Source organism: Ovis aries, chromosome 13 (assembly GCF_016772045.2).
Source record: "Ovis aries strain OAR_USU_Benz2616 breed Rambouillet chromosome 13, ARS-UI_Ramb_v3.0, whole genome shotgun sequence".
NCBI classification, from domain to species: Eukaryota; Metazoa; Chordata; class Mammalia; order Artiodactyla; family Bovidae; genus Ovis; species Ovis aries.
The window spans coordinates 65,020,866-65,045,545 of record NC_056066.1 but is presented as its reverse complement, the minus strand read 5'-3'; the positions used below and the strand labels follow the sequence as shown (position 1 = coordinate 65,045,545).

At 42.3% G+C, this 24,680-nt stretch overlaps 1 protein-coding gene across 15 annotated transcripts in view; it reads right to left on the bottom strand.

The window, feature by feature from the left end:
• The window catches only part of PHF20 (PHD finger protein 20), a 135,527-nt gene that overhangs the window by 36,418 nt on the left and 74,429 nt on the right, over positions 1 to 24,680 (bottom strand). For 12 of the 15 annotated variants that reach the window (XM_060397750.1, XM_060397753.1, XM_060397751.1 and 9 more), the window contains one exon: positions 10,615 to 10,893. The exons of the other annotated variants lie outside the window; for them this stretch is intronic. In XM_060397750.1, the coding sequence (XP_060253733.1) occupies positions 10,615 to 10,893 (279 nt within the window). The remainder of the gene's footprint in view (positions 1 to 10,614; positions 10,894 to 24,680) is intronic. 15 annotated transcript variants of the gene reach the window in all.

Here is a 24,680-nt window from a genome sequence, read left to right as displayed (position 1 = left end):
CAGTGATAGGCTTGGACAATCTGAGCCTCAGCCAACTGGTTCATAAGGCAGGTACAGGAATAAATTAATCCAACCCGAACTTGGGACTCTGGTCCAAAGTTTATAAAAAGGGTATGTTCTTACTTTACTGTTGGATTTGAAGGAAGTGGCATGAAGCCTTAAATGCTTCTGGCTTCCATCCTCTGACCACAAGGGTTTAATGTAAAAACAGCAGTGAGAGGTGACATGATAAGACAACCAACAGTCCTGGAGCAGTATGCCTTCCCCAGACTTCCCTATTAGCGTGGACTCACACATCCTCTTTATTGCAGAATCGAATTGAATTTGGTTTCCTGTTACTTGTAACTAAAAGCATCCTAAGTGTTGCAGCTGTTCAGAAATATGGTCATATTAAGCCTTAAAGAGTCCCCTCCTGAGGCTTCAATTAGAGAAGTAAGCAATGAGGATAAAAAGAAGAGATATTTTACAAAGTTGTTCTATAGGAATCTGTGTTTCTTGAACACAGAGGGAAGAGAGCAAGCCTTCATAGGCTCACCCTAGCTCCTGGTTGAAGACTGTCAAGTCACACGTGGCCTGAGGTGGCAGAACCCATAGGGAGAACTGTCCAGCAGGGACTAGGCTAACTCAGGTGAGTCCCTGAGGAACAGGGACAGACAAGGTGAAAACAAGAAGAACTCACTCGTTCGGTCTAGCCATGTGCACAGGAAGTCTCCTGCAAGGAGGCACTTCTGTTCCCCACTGCAGGGCCCAGCAGCAGGGCACCCTTCCCTGGTGCACGGCCCAGAGGGGAGAATACGTGCACTGCAACTAAGTTCAAATCCTGGCTATGCCAAGTGCTAGATGTGTTGATGCTGTTCAAGTTAATCCGTCTCATCAGCACCAGTTTCTGACCCATCAAGTGGGCACAACAGTACCTGTCTCATAGGGTTTGCTTTGAGGATTAAGTAAGACAGTACAACTAAAGAACTCAGAACAGCGGCTGGCACATGACAAGGACTCAAACAGGTGCTGGTGTTACCTCGCCTGTGAAACTCTCCCCCTGGAAAGTGGGGCTGATTTGTGGTCAGGTCTCTCTCTGAACAGCTTGACCAACTGTTCCATGACCCACAGAACAGACGCTTGGCTGCAGGGCTTCTTCCCGAAAGCTCAGACTTGGACGAAGAGTGACTTCCTGCCAGAGCCCTGGAGCAGGCAGCAGCTTGTTGCCTGAGGAGGGCCAGGCTTTTCTGGGATGGGGCCACTTGTCCTCCCCGCAGGCTGCAGGTGGCCATCAGGAGAAACACCAGAGCCTTTCCCACTCCCTCTGTACAGCCTGCTCCCTACGTCTTCCTCAGACCCTCACTGTGCTGTGAGAGCAAAAGGACACCAGCCTGCTGCTTCCAGGAGGGAAGCAGGGAAAATGACATCACCCTCCAACCACAGGGAGAGCTGCCTGTACACCACAGAGCGCCGCACACGCTGGGGACAGGTGACCAGAGCCTGCTGTCACCTGCATGAGGGGACGGCGTCTTGAGGGCAGAGCAGGAGTGTGTATGCCCTCAGAGGGATCCTCACTACCCATTAGAGGAAGCCGTCTCATGGCTTCCTAACACCGTCACTTCATCTGTCTATCTTTCCAGCCTCATCTCCCATCAGTCCCCCACCATGGATCCCACCCAGATTCTGGCCCAAAGGAGCCCTCCACTAAACCCCTTCCTCAAGACCTAGCTTTTTCCACCTTACCTCATATGGCAGAGACTACTATGCATTCCCCAATACCCACTTCTCCACCTCTTCCACAGGAAAAGGGTATACTTGCCAGCTTCCCCTAAGCAAGGTGTGGATAGCCAGATGTCCTGGTTTATGGGATATGAACAGAGGTAATGTGTGGCGCTTCTGAGATGTGCCCTTAAAAGAAGAAGGCATGCCTCACCCTTCCCTTCCAAGCAGCTGAAAGACAGGCAAGGTAATGAGTGATGCTGGTCCATGCAGAGAGAACAACACCCTGGGCTGGTGGGATGCTGAGGAGGAAGCTGGCCCTGGACAACTGCTCAGACCATAGCAGAGTCACCGTAGGAAGCCTACAGTTTGGCCAGAGACATAAATTAATCTCCATCTTAAGCCAGCCTCTTTGGTTGTCTCTTTAAGGCACCCATAATCTACATCCCAATTTGCTCCCTTCTCTCTAAGGGGAGAGGGAACGATTCTATGAGAAGGTCAGTCTAGCACCACAAGAAAAGGTACAGACAAAGAAGTGCCCACTCTGGTGCTCCAAGGCACCTTTTAGCCTAGCCCAAGTTTACCCAGAGTGAGAATATGAACGAAATGGACATAACAATAGGTAATAAGCACAGGTGAGGTTCCCTTTGATCCTCAAATAGTCTTTCTGGGCCAAATCTCTACTCAGGACTGAACTCACCTATGAAGAATTAAAAGCCAACACCAAGGAAGTCTGAATTCACCCCTGGAAGAAAAGTTACTAAATGGATTCTGGTATTCTAAGAAGCCTCATTTGGAAAAGCAAATTTAAACTGACCTTCCAGATTAATGTATGTCACTAAAGGCCTGGCTGAGGAAGAGGAAACACACGAGGGCCAGAGTCAGAAGGGTACCCGAGGGACAGACGACGGCAGTTTGTTCCTTTCAGTGACTCTGAGCTCTGATCTGCTTGTTCCTGGCATAGGGATTCCTTTCCTAGTCCCCTGCCTCCTGGTCCCCCTACCTAACCTCACCCTTTCAGGCCTAACTCAGATGTCACCTCCTCCTCTGGAACTTCCAGCCCCTGCTCTACAGGCCAATATTTCAATCTGTGTTTCCATGGCACTTCATGCATTCTTTACATAGAGCTTAGAAGTTCTCACTGTATCTGTTTCTGTGCTTTTCTCCCCACAGGAAGGAGCCCTTTCTTATGCATACCTAGTTCTACATCATCATTTTGGAAAGGAGATTAGATCTGTGAAGAGCTCAGATTACACATGAACAGGAGCAGGACTGCTACTGAGACTGAGTCTGTGGGCTTCAGGCCAGAATGGCTCCTCCTCCCTAACTCTACCAAGCAGAAAATGGGGCTGGGGGGACTGGAGGACCCAAAAAGGTCTCTGCAGAAGTTTCTGATGGTCCTGGACCAGAAGCTCCAGACATCTCCATATGAGAAATCTATTAGAATCCAAGTTCTCAACAGCCATAATCAAAATACTCAGCATAAAAGGGGGCACTATTTTACAGTAACTGTCCCCAAGCAGCACACGCTATGTAACATTCTGCTTTTCACTTAACCATTATGTCGAGTTCACACTGCCTGTGATCGAGGACACAGGCAGCCTGGTGTCAGAATCTCACCTTGAAACATCTCCCCACCCAAACTCCCCCAGTTTCTGAAATTCCATACCTACAGATAAGAGCTTTCTTAGAAGTGGAGGTGAAACCTAGATATCCTGAGAGAACAGGGGATCTACAGAGCCAGTTTTATTCTTTCAAATCATAAGAAATTTAGTTATCAGATTAGTCTAGTACCCAGCAAAACCATGAGGAAATGGAAGGAGGCTCTGATGTGAGAAAGGTGAGGGGCAATGTGTGGAACAGCAGGTGCTTTCTGAAAGGCTGGGGCCTATGACATACTCTGAACATGACTCTGCGTTGGCTCTGAAGGATATCCAGGGGTCTGATGAAGGCTCAACATGTCTAGTAACCCCAGTTCAGAGATGGTGACAACTGAGACTCCTGCTGGTTAGTGGCAGAGGCAGGACGAGTGCCCAGAGTTTTAATGTACCAGCTAGAGCACAGCAAGATGAACAGTCTGGCAATCTCAGCAGTCAGGGCTGGCAGAGCTGTGAAATCATCTATGTGACCTGCGTGCACATGATGGGGATGGGGGCACCAGGAGGCAAGGCCCTTCCTGGCTGCACAAATCTAATCTCCATCTGACAGGGTACACGAATGACCAGGCTAGACCCCAACAGTGGCTGAGGGGCCTGCGTGACATGCTCTGCCACCAAATAGACCAATTTTCAAAGGACCAGCAGAGGGGGTCACAAGTTAAAATATACAAATTTAAAGACCCTTTCGTTCCCCCTAAAGCATTTTGTAATTGTCCATCCCTGCCAGTCTGGCGAGTATAACCATAGCAGATCTTGCTATTTCAAAAACCTGGCAGGCAAAAAATCTCCAATTCACCAATAGACTTCCAAACCCTAGTGAAAGGGATTCTTCTGTATTAAGAGAGAGGACTTAAAAACCCCAAGTCAGTATGTTGGTATGAGACCCAAATGCAGTACATAAGAGTAGAAAAGTCACTCACTCAGGTTTCTTAAAATGACAATACCTTGTCTATTGGTTTTGCAGTTGTTTTGCAGTTCATCAGAGGTCAGCTGAGTTTAAAACTAAGCTCTGTGACTGCCTGGGCTCTTGTCTCCAAGATAAAGACCTAGTATTTATTAAGAGTTTACTGTAGGCCAGATATTGTGCTAAGCATTTCACATTAGGGCATTTCATATAATAAAGTTCTGAGGCAGGTAGTTACTGCCATCTCACAGATGGAGAAATTGAAGTTCATGATTATTTGCCCAAGGTCACAGAGGAAGCCGGGTTCAAATTGAGGTGCGTTGACTTCAAGCCTGCACATATTCACTCCACACAAATCAGGACACTCAAATACAGTTAATAAGGAATTCCAAAACCAAACAAGAGATCTGCACACCTTCTTGGGCGGGAAACACCCACCCTGTACTCAGGTGCTCTACACTGGGAAAGGTCCCTCCTTGGACAATCACCATGATCATCAGTTACAATCACTATGCAGGTTACATGGTGGTTACAGTTCTGTGGATACACAACTCCAGCACCTCAGGAGTCTCCCTCCCGCCCCACTTTCAGTCATTCATCCACCTACCCCCAAGGATAACCACTGTACAGCTCTCACACATAACAGATTCATTTTAATCTATTTTTGAACTTTATTTACATATCCATCATATCACATGTGTGAGTTTATGTTTGCTTCTCTGGCTCAACACTGTATTTGTGAAATATCCCCATGCTGGCAGGTGTAGCTGGACTAGTTCATTCACTTACTGCTGTACACCACTGTATCAAGATGCCACAATTCATCTACTTGATTTACTCTTTCAGTTCAGTTCAGTTCAGTCGCTCAGTCGTGTCCGACTCTTTGTAACCACATGAATCGCAGCACGCCAGGCCTCCCTGTCCATCACCAACTCCCGGAGTTCACTCAGACTCGCGTCCATCGAGTCAATGATGCCATCCAGCCATCTCATCCTCGGTCATCCCCTTCTCCTCCTGCCCCCAATCCTTCCCAGCATCAGAGTCTTTTCCAATGAGTCAACTCTTCTCATGAGGTGGCCAAAGTACTGGAGTTTCAGCTTTAGCATCATTCCTTCCAAAGAAATCCCAGGGCTGATCTCCTTCAGAATGGACTGGTTGGATCTCCTTGCAGTCCAAGGGACTCTCAAGAGTCCATAGTTGGGACTCTCCAACACCACAGTTCAAAAGCATCAATTCTTCAGTGCTCAGCCTTCTTCACAGTCCAACTCTCACATCCATACATGACCACTGGGAAAACCACAGCCTTGACTAGATGGACCTTTGTTGGCAAAGTAATGTCTCTGCTTTTGAATATGCTGTCTAGTTTGGTCATAACTTTTCTTTCAAGGAGTAAGCATCTTTTAATTTCATGGCTGTGGTCGCCATCTGCAGTAATTTTGGAGCCCAAAAAAATAAAGTCTGACACTGTTTCCACTGTTTCCCCACCTATTTCCCATGAAGTGATGGGACCAGATGCCATGATCTTTGTTTTCTGAATGTTGAGCTTCAAGCCAACTTTTTCACTCTCTACTTTCACTTTCATCAAGAGGCTTTTGAGTTCCTCTTCAATTTCTGCCATAAGGGTGGGGTCATCTGCATATCTGAGGTTATTGATATTTCTCCCAGCAAGCTTGATTCCAGCTTGTGCTTCTTCCAGTCCAGTGTTTCTCATGATGTACTCTGCATATAAGTTAAATAAGCAGGGTGACAATATACAGCCTTGACGTACTCCTTTTCCTATTTGGAACCAGTCTGTTGTTCCATGTCCAGTTCTAACTGTTGCTTCCTGACCTGCATACAGATTTCTACTCTTTACACATTTATTTACTCTACTATGAATAAACATTTGAGCTGTTTCTAATCTAGGGCTCTTATAAACAGTGTGGCTTTTAACATGGGTACAACATTTCAAAACGATTTTAACTGCCAAACATAAAGACCTTCCCAGCATTTTTGCGGGGGCCAGAAGCCTAACCTCCATGTTACATATCAGAAGCTGAGGCATTTAATCAATACCAGAAAAATCAGAGTGGCAGAGCCGTCTCGAACTCAGGCCTTCAGGCTCCCCTACTACTGCTCCTTCCTTCCTTCCACCACAGCACTGAAAAGGGAGAGAGGGGAGGGTGCTGACGGGAGTCAGAGGTCAGTTGACCACAGCAAACCAACAGGCTAGACCAATGCACGGAGAGAGAGGCTCAGACAGAACAGCCCTCAGAGCAGACCAAATCCCTCAAGCCACAGCTACCTCTTTCAGGCTGTGTCTCAGAACGGGGTGGGGTGGGAGCCCAGCAGAAATAGGGGAGACTTGTAACAATTCCAACTCTAATCTAAAAAGTACAAATGTTTTTCTCAATGAGAAAAACAACGAGATAACCACTTCAAATTCCTCAGATTGGGCACATTTCTGTCAGATAATACCGAAAGCTGATAAGGATCAGACAAATCACAGAGTGGACAGGAGTGTTCAAGTCAGAGCCACCATTTTCAAATACATCCTGGTACATTAACTAAAGCCATTCCATCTAGCAATTCCTCTTCTAGGTAAAATACACAAAAGAAAAGCTTGTGCCCAGGGGAGGTCCACAGGCAGTCCCTGAAACATCACCTGTAAAAGTAAAACACTAGAAACCTAATGACCCTGAGTAGAAGGGGGCTAAAGAAACTATGGCTTGCTTTTTTTTTTTTTTAAACTCTGGAGGTCCAGTGGTTAAGAATCTACCTTTCAATATAGGGGGTGCAGGTCCAATCCCTGGTCAGAAGAACTAAAGATCCCACATGCCATGAGGCAACAATGAGGAGCCCATTGCCTAAGTGCTGCAAGGAAGACCCAGCACAGCCAAAAGGAAAAAAAAAAGAAAAAATTTACACCTGAAACTGGGGGATAGGCAGACAAGCTGAAGAATCAGTGAGACCCACCTACAGGTTACAACTTGGATGAAACTGAACATGATGGTGAACAAAAGCAGAAAGTTCCAAAAGAGTAAGTATGATATGATACTATTTATACATGTTTTTAAAACACACAAAATGACCTATCATTTACCAACATAAATGTTAATAACACTCAAAAAGACTATACATTATTTCTCAACATATATGTACATATTTGAGAAAGAACAAGGGGAAAGAAAGGAAAAGCAATTTAGGGGGTTTGCACCTCATCCGAGTTTTTGTTTCCCTTAAAAAAATAACCTAAAGGAAATATGGCAAAATGTTCATATTTTTTAAGTCTGGGTGGTAAATGGATACCTGCATGTTTGCTGTATAATCCCATGTACTTTTCTATATATTTAAAATATTCCACAATGTTTAAAATAAAAGATTAAAATCACTGATATATTTTTACCTATCAGATTAGCAATAATTCAAAACTTGATAATACTGCTAAGATTGTAAAGAAACCAATGTGCATAACCAAGTGGTGGAAGATTACAAACTAAAACAAGCTTTTTGAAGGGTGATTTGGCAACATCCATCAGAAATTTAAATATGCATACCCTCTGCCCAAGCAAATCCCACCTCTAGGACTTCATCGCATGAATTTGTATACAAGAGCAGTTTTACCACTCGATAAGAGTGAAAAAAATCAGTCAACCATGACTTTTTTGTAGGAAAATGTTTGAAGTCCAGTACACCTGTACAATTAAATAATGGCCACTTTCAAAATGAGGTACAGCCATGTATCTATACTGACATGAAATGAGAGCCAAGACATCTTTAATGAAAAAGCAAGCTGCGTATAATATCAACTGTATAAAACTTTCCATTTAGGTATTTTCTACTGAGACATAATAGATATGTACAGAAAATATCTGAAAAGTTATGAAAAAGTTTGTTAAAAATAGTTACATCTGCAAGGGAGGTGGGGCTGCCAAGGAAGGGAGACCCTTTTCCCTTAGTATTTGTTTATATTGATTTTACAGCAATCAAATGTCACTTTTATACTTGGGGGTATGTACACAAAAACTACACATTCTAAGAGGCTTAGAGCCACTGAACTGGAATGTCAGTAAAGCAGGGTCCAATAAATCTGTATTTTTAACAAGACACCCAGTGACTCCCATGCAGCTAAGCTAGCCACTGCTCCAGGTGATACCTGGGCCAGGTGACACGTGGAGGGAAGGAAAGGTTCTCAGTGACAGGTCTCTCAAGTTCTCAGAAATAAGCCTGTCCCCAGAAGTAACCATGTATTCAATGGCAGAGAAAGATAAACTTACCTAAAAGACACAAAATGGACACCAAAACCAGTGGGACTGGCCAGTAAGACATCATTGACATCCCTAAGGAATCAGAGTTTAACCCTAATAAAACAAGCATTGTCCAGGCAAGATGATGCAGCCATCTGACAACTGAGCCAGTCCTTTCTTCTTCATGCCAGGATGCCCACAACCAACAGCATCAGGCAGAACAGAACTTAGGTTTCCTTTGACTTCCCAGAACAGAGGCATTTGATAAATAGCTGTTGAATGAACAAGTCAATCTATCTTAGCCTGAGGACTTCTAATTCCAGTGCTGCGATTCAATACTCAGTAAACAACTCCCTCTTCCTATATAGGTCTAAGAGGAAAGGGATTTCGATAGCTGATGGCTTTGTTTTAAATAAATAACTGGCATTGAGCTTCAGTCTACTGCTATCTGGTTTCCCCGATTGCACAGTGGTAAAAAATTCACCAGCTAATTCAGAAGACTCAAGTTCAATCCATGGGTCAGGAAAATTGCCTGGCGTAGGAAATGGCAACCCACTCCAGTATTCTTACCTGGAAAATTTCATGGACAGAAAGGAGCCTGGCAGGCTATGGTCCATGGGATCACAAAGTGTCAGACACACACACGCACGCACGCTAATGCTATCTGATTCATGCTAGCCTACTCGGAGAGATACCCATCCACTGGTGGGTACCTGAGCAGGACTCTGGTGAAGCCACTAAGGTGGTAAGTGCTGGAGTGTCCTATGGCCCATGTGGGGAGTGCCCTCCCTGGTGACTACTGGTCAGCTGACCTTCTTCGTGTAGCTCCTTTTAGCTCAATACTAGGGCTTGCCAAGTGCACAGCTAGACGGCCTACAGCTGAGGGTAACTGAGCTGCATGGACCAATTCTGTGGCCAACAGTCATATGCAGCTATTAGCTCCTAAAATACGGTTAGTCTGAACTGAAATGTTCACGGAAGGGTAAAACACATACTGGATTTTTAAAGCTGAATAAAAGAAAAAGAAAATATAACAGCTTATTAAATAGTAATTTTTATACTGATTATATGCTGAAATGATAATATTTTGGATATTCTGAGTTAAAATTTATTGAAAGAGATTTCATCTGTTTCCTTCTACGTCTTAAAATATGGCTACTAGAAAAAATTACATGCTAACTCACATTATATTTCTAATGGATAATGCAGCACATATGACCAAGAAATGGCCACCTGACCCATTATGCTTCACAGCCTGACTAAGGAATGACCTCTCACAAGTCAGAGATTACCTGAGTTTGCACAGCCCTGCCCCACTGTCCTGAAACCTAACTCCATACTTCCTCAGGAACAATGTCAGATATACCAGAAGTTCCATAAACCACCCAACACCTATGTATTTTAAAGGAAAGGCTTCAAACCAAAAAATACATGATGATGTCACAATCTCAGGAAAACTGAATCTGGGAAGCTTGTTGAATTTACTGGAAACTCATTAATTATTCTGCAATCCCCAAGAAACATGTAATTTTTCGTTTTCTCTAAGTTTCAGAAAAAATCTCCAGAAAGGTTCTCTTGTAATAAACAAGACAGGCACATGAGTTTTTATGGTAACCCTTACTACCTTCATTGTAGCTTCTGTGCAAAATAAACACTGTTGTTAGAAAACATCTCCAGATGCAATTATTATGAAATTGGACCCCACAGGAGAATCACATCAGCTCTTAGTTCCTTCAGTCTTTTGTTCTGTTAGCAGGGAGGGAGCACAGGTTGGGGCGGGGGCGGCAGGGAGCGGGGATGACTACACCCATGCTACTCTCAGCACTAGCTCCCCTGCTGGCTGCTAGTGGAGCTCCCCTTCCTTGACCGTCCCCACTCCATACCTTCAGAGGCTAAGACTTTCTCAGATGGGACTTTCTCAAGGTAACTCAAGCAGCAAGAGATAGAGGTAAGAATAAGAGTCAGATATTTCTGTTTCTTCCAGGAGGGCTATAATTTCCATGAAGCAATTCCTGAAAACTTGTCATTTTCAATCTGGGGGGGATTCAACTGGACCAGACCAACCTAACACCCGCTTTTTGGGTCAGCCCTTCATGATACAGATACATTGCAAAACCAAAATGCTTACTTGGGGAACTGGCTGAGACCCGCTTCCTGGTCAGGCTCTCCTGGCTGGCCTTGTCTGAAGCTGAAGAGCCCCTGGTCTGGACGTGCCTCTTTCCTGGGTTCTCCTCTGGCTCTGGCGACTTTTCTATTCCGTGGAAATACTTCATGTGATAATGCAACAGTTTGGCTTTGCGGAAAAATTTTAAACAATCCACAACCGTGCACCTAAACTTGTGATTTAGGTCGCTGGCTGGTGCTTTAGATGTCACAAAATCATTTGTTCTCTTAAAAGTATTTGTTACTGGAAAAAAAAAAAAAAAGATCCCTCATGCTTATTGGAGCTATTACAATACATGCATCAACACAACACATGGCAACAGAGTGAGAGAGCAGCATGCATATGCAGAGGGAGACACCGATGACCACTGCTGTTTGAAGAATGGATATAACTTCAGGGTAAACAACAAAGACTCAACTGTGATTCATCTCTTGAAAGAAGAGATCAACTTTTTTTTTCTTTTTTAAAGCAGCCACACAAGTTCTCACGGTTTCAGAAGAACAAGGGAAAATCCTAAAAAAGAAAAAAACCAGGAATCCAGCCCAGCACTCGTTACTCATGAGTTGGACCAGACTCAGATCTTCCATCATTCAGATATGTTTGTGTAGGCAGGACTAGAGAATATTCTGGTAGGATCTCTTTATGAAACCAAAAGGATCTTACACAAGGAAATCACTATTACAAAGGTTTTAGCATAGAGCTTTTGAGCTCTCAGTATGATGTACTCTGTTTGACAAAGAGGACTCAGAGAAGAAGGAAAAAAGACAACCAACTGAATGAAGCTGGAAGGCATGTAGAGAACTCAGTGATCAAATCCAAAGGGACAAAAAACGTTTGACACCCCCCCCCCCTAAACCAAGAGTCTTCCCAGGTGGCTTTAGCGGTAAGAATTTGCCTGCCAGTGCAGGTGACATGGGAGATACAGGATCTGTCAGGAAGGTCCCCAGAGTAGGAAACGGCAATCTACTCCAGTATTCTTCCCTGGAAAATTCCATGGACAGAGGAGCCTGGTAGGCTACAGTTCATGGGGTCACAAAGAGTCAGACATGACTGAGCACGCACGCAGGCGCCAAACCAAAGCAGAAGGTAATTGTCTGTCATGCATCAATAATAGAAAGCAATGCTGTCACAAGGAAATCATAAATATTAGAAACTCAATTTATTGAAGACTCCGCTCACAATACCCTCATCCCAATGAAAGCAATCACCTTAAACTCAAGTCACCCTTACTCTACAGATTACATCACCCAAGAATATCCTGAATGTATGGACCTTTCTTGAGTGAATCAACTTTTTTCTAAATGCAATGATACAATTTTCATTACAAGCAAAGAGCATGCTGAACTTTTGGTAAATATTATGATTACCTTTTCAAGTACCATTCCATAATCAGAAGGAATAACTCAATCTAAATCATACCCTACATTTCAAAATCAGCAGGAAGGTATGATTATAAAACTGGTAGGCTTGATGATCTGATGTATACACATACACCACCCCCAAAGCAGAATGCCTTAACTCATTTTCTATCCATGACAAGAGATAAAAGAAAGAGGGTCAAATCAGTCAGATACAGTTAATAAAAAGTAACATGAAATGAAATAGAATACATACTTCTCCCTACACACAGTTGCACCAGAAAAACAAAAAAATAGTCAGTAAAGAAATTCAAAATTCAAACCTCTAATATATCCTAAAATGCTCTCTTAAAACAAAATACAATTTCTCTGGAATTTCCTCCCCTTTGGCCTATTAAGCTGAACCATATCAATTTGCCATTTTATAGGTTAAGAAAGGTGAGATATTGGCCATTTCAAATGGTCCAACCTAATAGTTCGTTTTCCCCCTAACAATCTTTCAAAAATCACTGCAGAAAATTCCACTTAGCACTGTGTAAACAAACCTAAGGTCTGAGGAGGTCAGAGAGCACCAAGCCTGCCTACTACCACCCAAGACCCACAGCAGTCAAATTCAGCTACAGTAAACTCAGCTATCCTTCGGCTTGTGTCCGAAGCCCTGTTTGTGATCAACTATTTATTTAAAAAAAAAAAAGCCAAAATACAAACACCTTAGAACTTTTTTTAAAAGTTAACAATAATGAGAACTTTGAATCAATTCCATGAAGAATTACCACTCTTCCTATTCAGAACCTTTGCACCCTTGTGTGCACACACTAGCCATTTGCATCAGGCAAAGACAGGACCAGTGGCTAAAGTGGGGGCTCTGCAGCTGGGCAGCCTGGTTCAAATCCTCGGTCCTCTAATTACTCCTCCTGCCTCCTAGCACCTTCATATGCAGAGTGGAGATAGCAATAATGCTAACTACTTCAATGACTTGAAAGAATTAAATGAACTGCATGCAAAGGTTCTAAAACAACATCTGTTCAATAAATAGTGAATATACAGTACAATTTTGTTCAATATTCTGGAATAAGCTATAATGGAAAAGAAATTTTTTAAAAAAGTATAGGGCTTACCTGGTGGCTCAGTGGTAAAGAATTTGCTTGCCAATGCAGGAGACATAGGTTTGATCCTTGGTCTAGGAAGATCCCACATGCTGCAGGGCAACTAAGCCCATGTATCGCAACTACTGAGCCTGTGCTCTAGAGCCCAGAAACTGCAACTATTGAAGCCTGCTCTCCCTAGAGCCTATGCTCTGCAACAAGAGAAGCCCATGCACCATAACTAAAGAACAGCCTGTACAGTAACAAAGACCCAGCACAGCCAAAAATAAATAAATACACAAATAAATAGTTTTTAAGTATATGTATACAGTATCATTTTGGATTAAAGAACAAATATGACTTATGAACAGTCTTTCAACAATTAACCTCTCACAGCAGAAGGGCAGAAGCTCCCTTCACCCCCAGTCTCACTGCATGCCACTGCAGATTGAGGGCAGTATAATGGAAACCATTCAACCTCACATCCCAGCTCTACCCTTTATTAGCAGCATAAATAAGCTGTGTATGGTTTTTTGAAACTCTGATTATCCAGATTCCCACCTATTTCAAAAGAGTTAGAGAGAGGGCTATAAGATAACATATACACTTGGTGCAAAGCAGGCCATTTCAAATATAAAATAGTCCTGGTAAACGGGCTTCTGTCATTTACAGAATGTGGCAGGACACATAATTATCAACCGGAGGGAAATACTCCTTCAACCAGCCCTCATAAGCTCTGGCTAGAAGACACATCACTCGGGAAGCATTCAGTTTTCTCTACATCCTACTAGAAATGTGAAGTCCGAAACCAACCTTAAGATGCCCAGCATGGCCATTCAGTGGGATTATTACCCCTACCTTTCAGGACATCTTCCTTTCACTAATGCAGCCCCTCTCCAAAAATTTTCAATTATTTAATTACATTATACTAGGTGCTGGACAGTCCAAGCTTAATCCACCAAAATCCTGAACTTCATGTGGTTTGTCTTTTTAAAACACAAATTAAAGTGCATTTTCTCCAAGTTTTACCAAACTCTATGTTGGAAGTTACATTTATCCCTAATAAACTCCACCTGATTATTTTAGTCCAAGAACTTTGTAACTTTTGTCTCTGTAACCCTATATATTCTTAGGTCTTTATCCAGGCTGTTAATAAAGATCCAGTAGTACAGAGCTGAGGACAGCCTTCAGAATAACCTTCAGGCTGACATCAACTAATCTACACTCTTTGGTTAGAGTTGCCTAAGCCAACTGAACTTGATCTATGCAAATTACTAATGCACTTACATATCTGTTTCCTCTTTGTTCATAGCTAGATTTTAAAAGGGCTGTGGTCAAACTGTCTGCTAAAATAAAGAGATACCTGGTCTGAGTGCTATAGTAGACTCCTCACATTCCTATGTTGAAACTTAATTCCCAAAGTGATGGTATTTGGAAGTGGAGCATTTGGGAAGTGATTATGTCACAAAGGCAGAGCCCTCATGAACAGGACTAGTGGCTTTATAAAAGAGACTCCAGAGAGCTCCCTTGCCCATACCTCCATGTGAGGTTACTGTAAAAAGATAGCTGTTTATGAACTAGGAAGCTGGCCCTCAACAGACACTTAATCTGCTGGCACCTTGATCTTGAACTTCCCAGACTCCAGAACTGAGAAATAAATCTCTGTTGTTTATAAGACACTTAGCCTATGGTATTTTGTTACAGCAACCTAAATGGATTAAGACAGACAGTCTACCAGTCCAGTATAAGCCTCTCAAAAGGAAATACATTCAGTCTGGCAGGATAAAAACTCTTCCCCACAAAAGCAGAACCCTTGATTCCTCACAAGTAAGCAGGAGGTGGAAACAGCTAGACCTCAAAAGGTAAACAAGCTTGGCAATCAGGTGGGCCACCTGCCTCAGAGGTGGTACTAGGATCACAGGGGCTCAGGTAAACAGATAAACTCCACAGGAAAATAGACTCTACCTGGTATCCCTGTCACAAAGCTCCTGGCCAAAGCTAGAGCCCTTTTCAAGACAGCAGCATTAATAAGACAAAATGAGTTGCTGGTTTTGTCTGAAGGAGTAATAAATATTTGAGAATTATGAACCTTCAACCATGGAAGTTCAAGATGATTTCCCCACAAACTCAACTCAGTTAAGTAATATAAACTCATTGATATGCAAGCCCTTCTGATTCTAAGCCTGTAAGTATAACTTACTTTGCCATCTGGAGAAAACACAATCAACACAAGCATCAGCGTGAGACAAGCAGCAAAGAGAGGATAAATTAATTATGAGTAATAGCCTGTGACAAACTCTGATAGATTACACAATTAGCTATAGCTTCAGGCTCACAAATGAAGAAGTAGATCAAACACCCCAAGACTTAAGTAATTTTCCCTTTTCATGAAAGTCTTGCAAACTGTACTATTTCAATTCTGAACACAACAAATTTTTAAAGATAGGAAAATTGTATGTTCCAGACTTCACGATTTTATCCCAATTTTCCCACATGGCAGCCCTCTGTATGCAAAGAAAACTGCATTTCAGGGACTCCCCTGGTGGTCCAGTGGCTAAGACTCCGCGCTCCCAATGCAGGGGGCCTGGATTCGATCCTTGGTCAAGGAACTAGATCCCATATGCCAAAACTAGAAGTTCATATGCCACAACTAAAGATCCCACATGCTGCAACTAAGACCCAGCACAGCCAAATAAATACAAAAATAAATAATTTTTTAATTAAGTTATTAAAACAAAAAAGCTGCCATAGTTCAGGCAGTACAGGCCTCTGACACACCTCTCCCACATGCAAACCAAGCCCTGCTCAGCATTTTCCTTGGTCTCTAAGAAAAAAGGATTCTGTCCTGCCTTCTCTCAATTCCCCTAAGTACTTCATGGAAAATAAAACTTGCAGTTATTTGTTCCTTTCTATTTATATACAGTTGGTTCTGCTCACTCCTCCTAAAATGCTGAGATGAGGACCATGCTCCACTCTCTACTTCTCCTGCAGTCCTCACCTCGGCAGACGACTTCGTCAAACGAGAGAGAGAGAGAGAGCCCTAGCCTCTCCAAGACAGTTTGCTTCTCATTAAATTGGGAATAAATTTGCTTATTTTACATATTCACAAGGTTTCCACGTGTTTCCATGAGGTATTAGAAGAGAAATAAAATCCTCTTACAAACTGCAGCAGGTTACTTGAACATTAGCTGTCACCTGGCTTGCCACCGACCTCACAGTTGTTTGCTTTAAAAAAAGTTATGCATAATCCCAGCCAGGGGTCCATGTACCAGCGCACAATCTGAAAAAAATGTAACATCTACTTGTCCCATTTTATTAATCAAACACTGAGGTGTTAGTGGTAATTAGTAAAAGCACAACAGGAACAGCAAAATGATGGAACCAGTAAAAATGCTTTACATTTTAAAAGAATTTTAAAGTAAAACATGCACAGCATAATTAAGCTTAAGAAAACCCACAAAAGAAACAGTTTCAGCAAAACGAGTAACATAAAATATAAGTGTATTTTTTTTTAGAATCGTAAGAATGTAAACAATGATAACGATTTGCTTATGAGACTTCAAGTAAAAAAAACCAAAAACACTGATTTTTTTCCCCCGATACTCTTCCATGTTATAATACCCATATTATTTCACAGTAGAAAGAATACAATTCTTTTATATTTTATATTATATTCCTCCCCAGAACAGTGGTCCTGTGACAAAAGAAACATGGTGATGTGAGCACAGTCAAGCAACCCGGAGAGCCACTGGTTGTCAAAAGGGCATCCTGGGCCACAGTCTACAGCAATCCCAAGTCTCACACACAGTGTCTGTTTCCCAGTGGGAGGACAGTTCATCTGGAACATACATCACTGATAGCACCAGCTAAGTGACATCATTCTCTCCTGGGATACTACAGTCCTTTGTCAACATGAGAGCAGTTACTAGGTGACAAAGGGCAGAAAATATGTAAATTAAATCCTCCAGGGCATCTGGTTCAAAATCTAGGGGTAATGGAATTATCCTTAGGTTATAGGCTAAACTACAGGAACCAATTTATTCCTGTTTTAGAAGGTAGCATGTAAATCAATATTTGCAAGTAGTTACAGGTATTATTGTTCAAATGCTGTGTTCTTCATCATGTTTAACAGATCTTTGTATGGAAGTACGCAGCCAAAGCATGGAGCTCTATCCTAGGCTCCCAGGCTTAAAATCCCAGGTCACCCTCTGCTCTGGCCCCTCCCAAATTATACGAGGAGAAAAATGGTCCATGGAATTTGAATTTGCTTTAAATAACTCTATTAATTATACTAAAAGAGTACTTTTGTTTTCTTTTGCAGGGGAAAGAGAGGTAGAAAGAGACTATAAAATGTCTCCTAATAATCCCTGCCTCTGGGCATCCACTCCCGTGTGCAATTTCCCTCCCTTTGAGTGTGCTGCTAAGCTGCTAAGTCACTTCAGTCGTGTCCGACTCTGCGACCCCATAGATGGCAGCCCACCAGGCTCCCCCGTCCCTGGGATTCTCCAGGCAAGAACACTGGAGTGGGTTGCCATTTCCTTCTCCAATGCACGAAAGTGAAAAGTCAAAGTGACGTCGCTCAGTCGTGTCTGACTCTTAGCGACCCCATGGACTGCAGCCTACCAGGCTACTCCATCCATGGGATTTTCCAGGCAAGAGTACTGGAGTGGGGTGCCATTGCCTTCCCTTCTTTGAGTGTGGGTAGGACCTATATAACTTGCCTCTAATAGAACAGGCAAACGTGACAGCAGATCACTTTCATGATTGTGTTTTGTAAGACCATAACATCCATCTTACCGGCAGGCACTCTCCCACGCTGGCTAAACGCAACAAGCTGCTATGCTGTGAGCTACTCAAGGGAGAATGCCATGTGGCAAGGAACCGAGAGTGCCCACAAAAGACTACAGCCCTCGGCCTGACAGTCTGCAATAATGTGTGAGCCTGGAAGCAGACCCTTCCTCAGTAGATTTTTCAGATGAGAACCAGCCCTGGTCAACTCCTTGACTGCAGCCTTGCAGAGAACCCTATTAAGTTGTGCCTAGACGTCTCACCCACAGACACTGTGAGAAAATAAATGTGTTAAGATACTATGTTCGTGGTAATACTGCCACACAGCAACAGATAATACAGAGTAGGATCAGAAGCTCTCGGTTTCTATTTGCTTGGGCAATGCTTTATATTACACTTTCCCTTTTATGATAAGCATAATCTTTATAATAAAAAAGGTTTTTAAACTATGTTTTCTGAGACCTGGCTTAGAAATCATGTCCTATGTAATTACTGTTTTTTTGTATGGGCTTCCCTGGTGGCTCAGATGGTAAAGCATCTGCCTATAATTCAGGAGACCCAGATTTGATCCCTGGGTCGGGAAGATCCCCTGGAGAAGGAATATACCCATTGCCAAGTACCTCAAAACCTCACAGCTAGATTGCTTATGATGATGGTATTCACTCTGGCTGGCAATACTCAGTCTGGCCTTCTAAGCCCATGTGAAATCTAAGCACCATCATGCTTTCCAAACTCATCTCCCATTAGTTAGTCCACAATGAGGCCTTAGCAGCTGCCCCAGCCAACTGGGGGCCCCCGTGACCGCTTCATGCTCTTATAGCTCACACCTCTGCTCATGCTGTGCCCTCTCCCTGTCTAGCCAAGTCTACTTCCATGCAGACCCAGCTCACTCCAAATGCAGGAAGGCAGCCAGATGGCCTGGTTCTCAGGGACCACATGCTATCAACTCCTGGCACAAACAACTGTCTACTGCAGCCTCTCTTTAGCACTGTGGATCTGCTCCCAGATCCTGCTGTTTGTCACTGCTCCAGCCAGAGGATAAGGTTCATTGTCGTGTATGCCCTCAGCACTGACCCCTAATATAACTGGTATTCTTGTCAGCAACGACTCCACATAACCCCAGTAGTTTAACATTTTTTTGACATGTACTTGAAATACTATAATGAATAAAACATTTTTCAGGTCTGTGAAAGAATAGCTTTCTCAGCTGTGAAGCAACAAAAAGCAACCAAAGAGAAACATGAGCCGATTTAAATACAGCAACTCCAGTCAAATGTTTGGAATAAAAAAAATAACAAAATGTTCATAAACAGAGAAGCAGTTCATTATGCAAAGTCTGCACTAAGTAATTCTTCCATCCAAGTACTAATCAGGCCCGACCCTGCTTGACTTCTGAGATCAGACAAGATCAGGCGTGTTCAGGGTGGTATGGCTGTAGACAGCACTATATAATTCTAATTAGTCATTTAAAAGAATGAAGTAGCTCTATACTTACTGATATGGATTACTCTCAAGATACACTGCTAAGTGAAAACAGAAAGTTGTTCAGTGTACACTGTACGACATGTATGGTTGCAGATGGGGGGAAAGGTATTATAAAATGCACAGAAAGGAAACCAGAAGGATAGGTATCAAACTGTTGACAGCTCTAGAGAGAAGCTTAAGCTAGGAAAACAGGTGGTAAAGAGGAACTCTCAGGTGTTCTCTGTGAACGCCAGGAGCAGTGAGTGTACCAGCACTCAGCTCTTGGTTTCTAAACACAATTCACCACTTAAAAGAAATCAGGGCTTCCTGGAGAAATGGCTGAATCCAAGGCTGGGTGAGTACAGGATGAGTGTGCTACATTTTCTTATGCCAGAAAGTGAAGGAACTAGCTTGAAGGGCTCCACAAGGTGGTTATTAGAATAAATAAAGACAGAAACCATTATAACCCGCAGAACAAAAGAAATGCCACGAGACCATGTGGATAAAAAGAGGGAAGGAAGGAAAGAAGGGAGGGAGGGGGGAATCAGGGAGAGGGGGAAAGGCAAGCAGGCAGGCACTTCCTTAACACAATACAAACTAATAAACGTAGAAGGAATGATGAGAGTTACAAATCACCATTTGGTAGACCTCAGAGTAAAAATATTTATCAGGCAAGAAGCAGAAGTGGATATTAGGGTGAACTCCTGATAAAGAAACACATAGATATTTGAGTATATGTAAATAAAGATATTTACATATATTCAAGGTATCCTCTCACCAGAAACTTAGTAACTATAAAGGGAAAAATAACAGCCTTACAGTAGAGAAACCTGGTGGGCAGTACCCTTAGCCAAGTGACCAAAGTTAACTTCACCAATAAATGGGACAGATATCATGCAGCTCCTGTTAGAATACACTTGAAAAGGATACATCACTTGCATGGTGTTGCTGCTAAAAGGGAATAACCTAAATCTAATTATCTGGATACATTAAAAAAAAACCCAAATTTAACGACATCATATTCTTCAGAAATGTCAAGGTCATGAAAAACAAAACACTGACAAAAAATGTTTCAGATGAAAGGAAACTAATGAAACATGACAATTAAATCCAGTGTGACATCCTGAGTTGGATCCTGATCCCCTCCAAAAAAAGTTTCCTCCATGTTTGCTATGAAGAACATTATCAGAACTGATGAAGTCTGAATAAGGTCCTGCCTTTGATAATTAAATTATGGTCATGTAATTAAATGTTCTAGTTATCAGGAAATAGACACTGAGAAATTTAGGGGTAACGGTCTGCAACTTACTTGCGAATAATTCAGAAAAAAATAGTTTTTAAAGAATAGAATAATGAAGCAAACATAGAAAACTGCTAACAAACAGGGAATCTGGTTGAAGGTATACAAGAAATTCTTTCTACTATTTTTGCAACTTTTTACGTCTTCCAATGTGTCAAAATAAAAACATCTTTTAAATATAAAGATGAAAAAATTTACGCAGGAAAAATACTTGGAGGTCACAGAATAGCTAAGTGGGAGGAAAGCAACCCTGGCAAGACTATCCACACTTGGCCCTCACAAGAGAAACTGAGCAGTTATTCCACAAGATGGCAGAGCTGCCCCAAAGGCCAGAGCTGCGTATGGAGCAGCTAATGCAGGGCTTCTGCTCTAGACTAGATGGTGTTGCCTTCCCAGCCTCCTTCACACTGATCTTGACTCCATCCAGTTAGAAATTACAAGACTGGCACCACCTCAGGACAGCAACCTCTAAACGGTGACTAACACAGCAGCACCCTGGCCTCTGGGGGCCTTGCGGGATGCTTCTGAGAATGATCCCGCCCTCCTTCCTGCTGACTTACATAATACATTCCTGGTGAATGAGTTCTCAACAACCAGCAATCTTTTCATCCTGTGCTCACCACTAAGCCCATGTTCCAAAAGAAAAACCAGGAACATCATTCAGTTTCCAGATCAACACTTCCAGCCTCTCAAATTAAAGAATTTCCAAGGCGCCACCCTGTCTGGAGCACTGACATCACGTGTGCCACACACAGTGCTCTTCAAAGCTGGCCTACTAAGCTGCTTACTTGAGTCTACACCCTGCTTTAACACTTGCCCTCGAGGGCAGTGCGAGCTCCATGTTACAACCTCTCTAAAGGCAGGATGTGTGTTCACTTCACCTGGTTTATACAGCACCCAGCATCTCATCAGATGGCATTCAGTACTCAGTTAGAAGACAGGAGGTGGAGTGACCCAGTCATTGGAAAACGTGTTATTCTAACTCTGGCTGAGTTACCCCTTCTTGCCACATACTAGGTTCTTTTATAAAACAGGGAGAATTAACAGTGAAAAATTAACAAGAACTTAGATGTCTTTCACAGTGGGAAGTTAAATAAATTATGGAAAATCATCCAAAGAAATAAATTATATATAATCATGAAACAGCTATGAACTGACACGGAAAAATGCTGTATAAAAATGATAAGCCATTAACTAATGCAAGAATATGATTCTACCACTCTGTTTTTAAAAAGTGACATGGGTACATGTGTGTTTGTATATGCAGAGAACCACGTGTTGAAGAATGGAAAAGCATATACCAAACTGTTCCATGGTTCTTTCAAGAGGGGGAAGAGTAATGGAGGACTTTTCACTTAGTTTTACTTTTACTTAGTTTTAATTTTTCCTAGTATATTTGGCTTTGAAATTTATAGGAGGGAAACAAACAGCAAAATGACTCTTTATATATTAATAATAATCTTTAAATAGGGGTCCTTAACTGTCTTTATGCCAGAGTAGTTGTGAAAACTCATCAAGAAATTGTACTTACAAAATTAGTATACCTTAGTGTTCTCACTGTGAAAAATTAAATGTAAATTTTAATATCAACACTAAATAAAACCTTTAATTGCTGTCTCCTTATGACTCAAAAATGATGACCATACTTGCTTGGAGGACAAGGACTATGGCTGGACAGAGGCAGCAGGAAGGAGAGGAACTGAGGAAAGATGAAACTGGAGCGACAGCAGGCAGCAGCCGGGCAGGGTAAAGACCTAAGGCCCTCACTCAGGACCAAAACCAGCAGTTCAGGTGGTGGGAAACATGCATGTTAGGCAATGGTACCCCACTCCAGTACTCTTGCCTGGAAAATCCCATGGATGGAGGAGCCTGGTGGGCTGCAGTCCATGGGGTCGCTAAGAGTCAGACACGACTGAGCGACTTCACTTTCACTTTTCACTTTCATGCACTGGAGAAGGAAATGGCAACCCTCTCCAGTCTTCTTGCCTGGAGAATCCCAGGGATGGGGGAGCCTGGTGGGCTGCCGTCTATGGGGTCGCAGAGTCGGACACGACTGAAGTGACTTAGCAGCAGTACTTTTCTAGATTTCTTTTCAACTTTATGAACATAAAAAAGCAAGTTACCAAAAAAGAATATGCTGTATAAAGACAAGATTACCTCCATTAATGAGGTAAAAAGTACCAATGAAATCCCTAGTGGAGTTTGAATAAGGTCCAGATTTTGATAATTGTGGTAACATAAGAGAATGCTGTCTTTTTTTGTTTTTAAGGAAATATACATCAAAATATTCAAGGGTAAATATTGTCAAACAATTAATAGGAAAAAAAAAAAAACTTTAAAATACCTTAAGGCCACAGAACAGCTAAGTAGGAGGAATGCAACCTTACCAACAGAGAGATTCAAGTGAACTGACAGCTCTCTCTATCCTGCAAACGAAGCATTTCAATAGATTCACAAACAAGAAAGCAACTCAAAGCAGCTATCTGTTTGGTACCGACTTACCTGCTCAGCCTTAGTCCACTTCAGGAAGCCTTCAATTAAGTCAGAAAGCACACCTAATAGTCTCAGAAAAGACCCTGTGATTATACTATTGATGCTGTTCTGTCTTCATCTCCAAATGCCTAACTGCTACTCATCCTTCAAAGCCCTGTCAAGTTCCATATTCTTCCACCCCTACCCTCAAACTATTAACCTAAACATCACCTGTATCCAGATGTCAGGTCCAAAGAGCACTTAATGTACCCTAAAACCAAGAGCGTCCCATTGATAGCTAGCAGAGCTCCTAGGCATACAGTAAGAGGTATAGTATTCACTCCCAAGCATACAGTATTTGTTCTCAGGCAATAGGACTCAAACAAGAGAATCCTGAGTTCAACTTCCATGTGACAGGCACACATTATCACTGGCAGTCTTCTCTTCTTAAAGTTTTAAGTATTTCTCATGACACCACCTTACTTTCTCTCTTATAATACAATCTCATTCATGCCTCATGACAGAAAGACCTACAAGGGCAATGAGCAGATGTCTCATTCATTTCTCTAACCCCAAAAGAACAATCAATTCTCAGCCAGTGTTCCACCAGGACATGTCTGATGACAGATCACAGACACTCCCAACTTCCCAAACTACAATGCCTCTAAGTCTATGACTCTCTTACTCAAGAAAACAGAGAACACAGGTGCCTGAAATCTAACAATTATAAGCACTACACTAAACCAGAACAAGTTAATTTAAAAATAAATCATTTACAAAAACTACTATAGGCATTACTCTGAAACTAACCTGGTTAATTTGCAAGTAAATCATCTGTAAACTTTTAATAGTTCAGTGACAAGTAACTTCCCATTCATTTTATAACTGATAACATATCAGTGGAACACTAGACCATGTGGCAATGTCCGATTTCTAACAGGTACTCGGTTTAAAAAAAAAAGAAAAAATTAGGTGAATAAGCCTGCACTTTTATTTAGTTTTCTCTCTTGTTTATGGTTCATTTAGAATATTCACAAATGACACAGCTTAGAATAGAGTCTGGCGCTTAGTAGGCACTTGTTAAGTATTCATTGACTAAAATGAATGAATGGGTTTCCCTGGAGGTTCAGTGGTAAAGAATCCGTCTGTCAAAGCAGGAGACGCAGGTTCAATCCCTGGGTCAGGAATAGCCTCTGGAGAAGGAAATGGCAACCCACTCCAGTATACTTGCTGGGGAAATCCCACGGACAGAGGAGCCTGGCAGGCTACCATACATAGGGTCACAAAGAGGTGGACATGACTTTGCAATTGAGCATGCATGCAAAATTAATGAATGGACTACAGTCCATTTTCAAACAGCCCTGGTTATCTGTGAATGACCAAATAGGCTGGGCTGAGGTTTAGAGAATAACCTAACTTCTCAGGGCATATATTCTAATTTCTGAATAAATTCCTATTCAAGTAGAACAATTTCAACTGCATTCCCCTCTTGACATTTAAGCCATAAAACAAATAGCTTAGAGCTTCTTCCAAAAGAAAAAAGTAACGGTATCCATGCTGCAT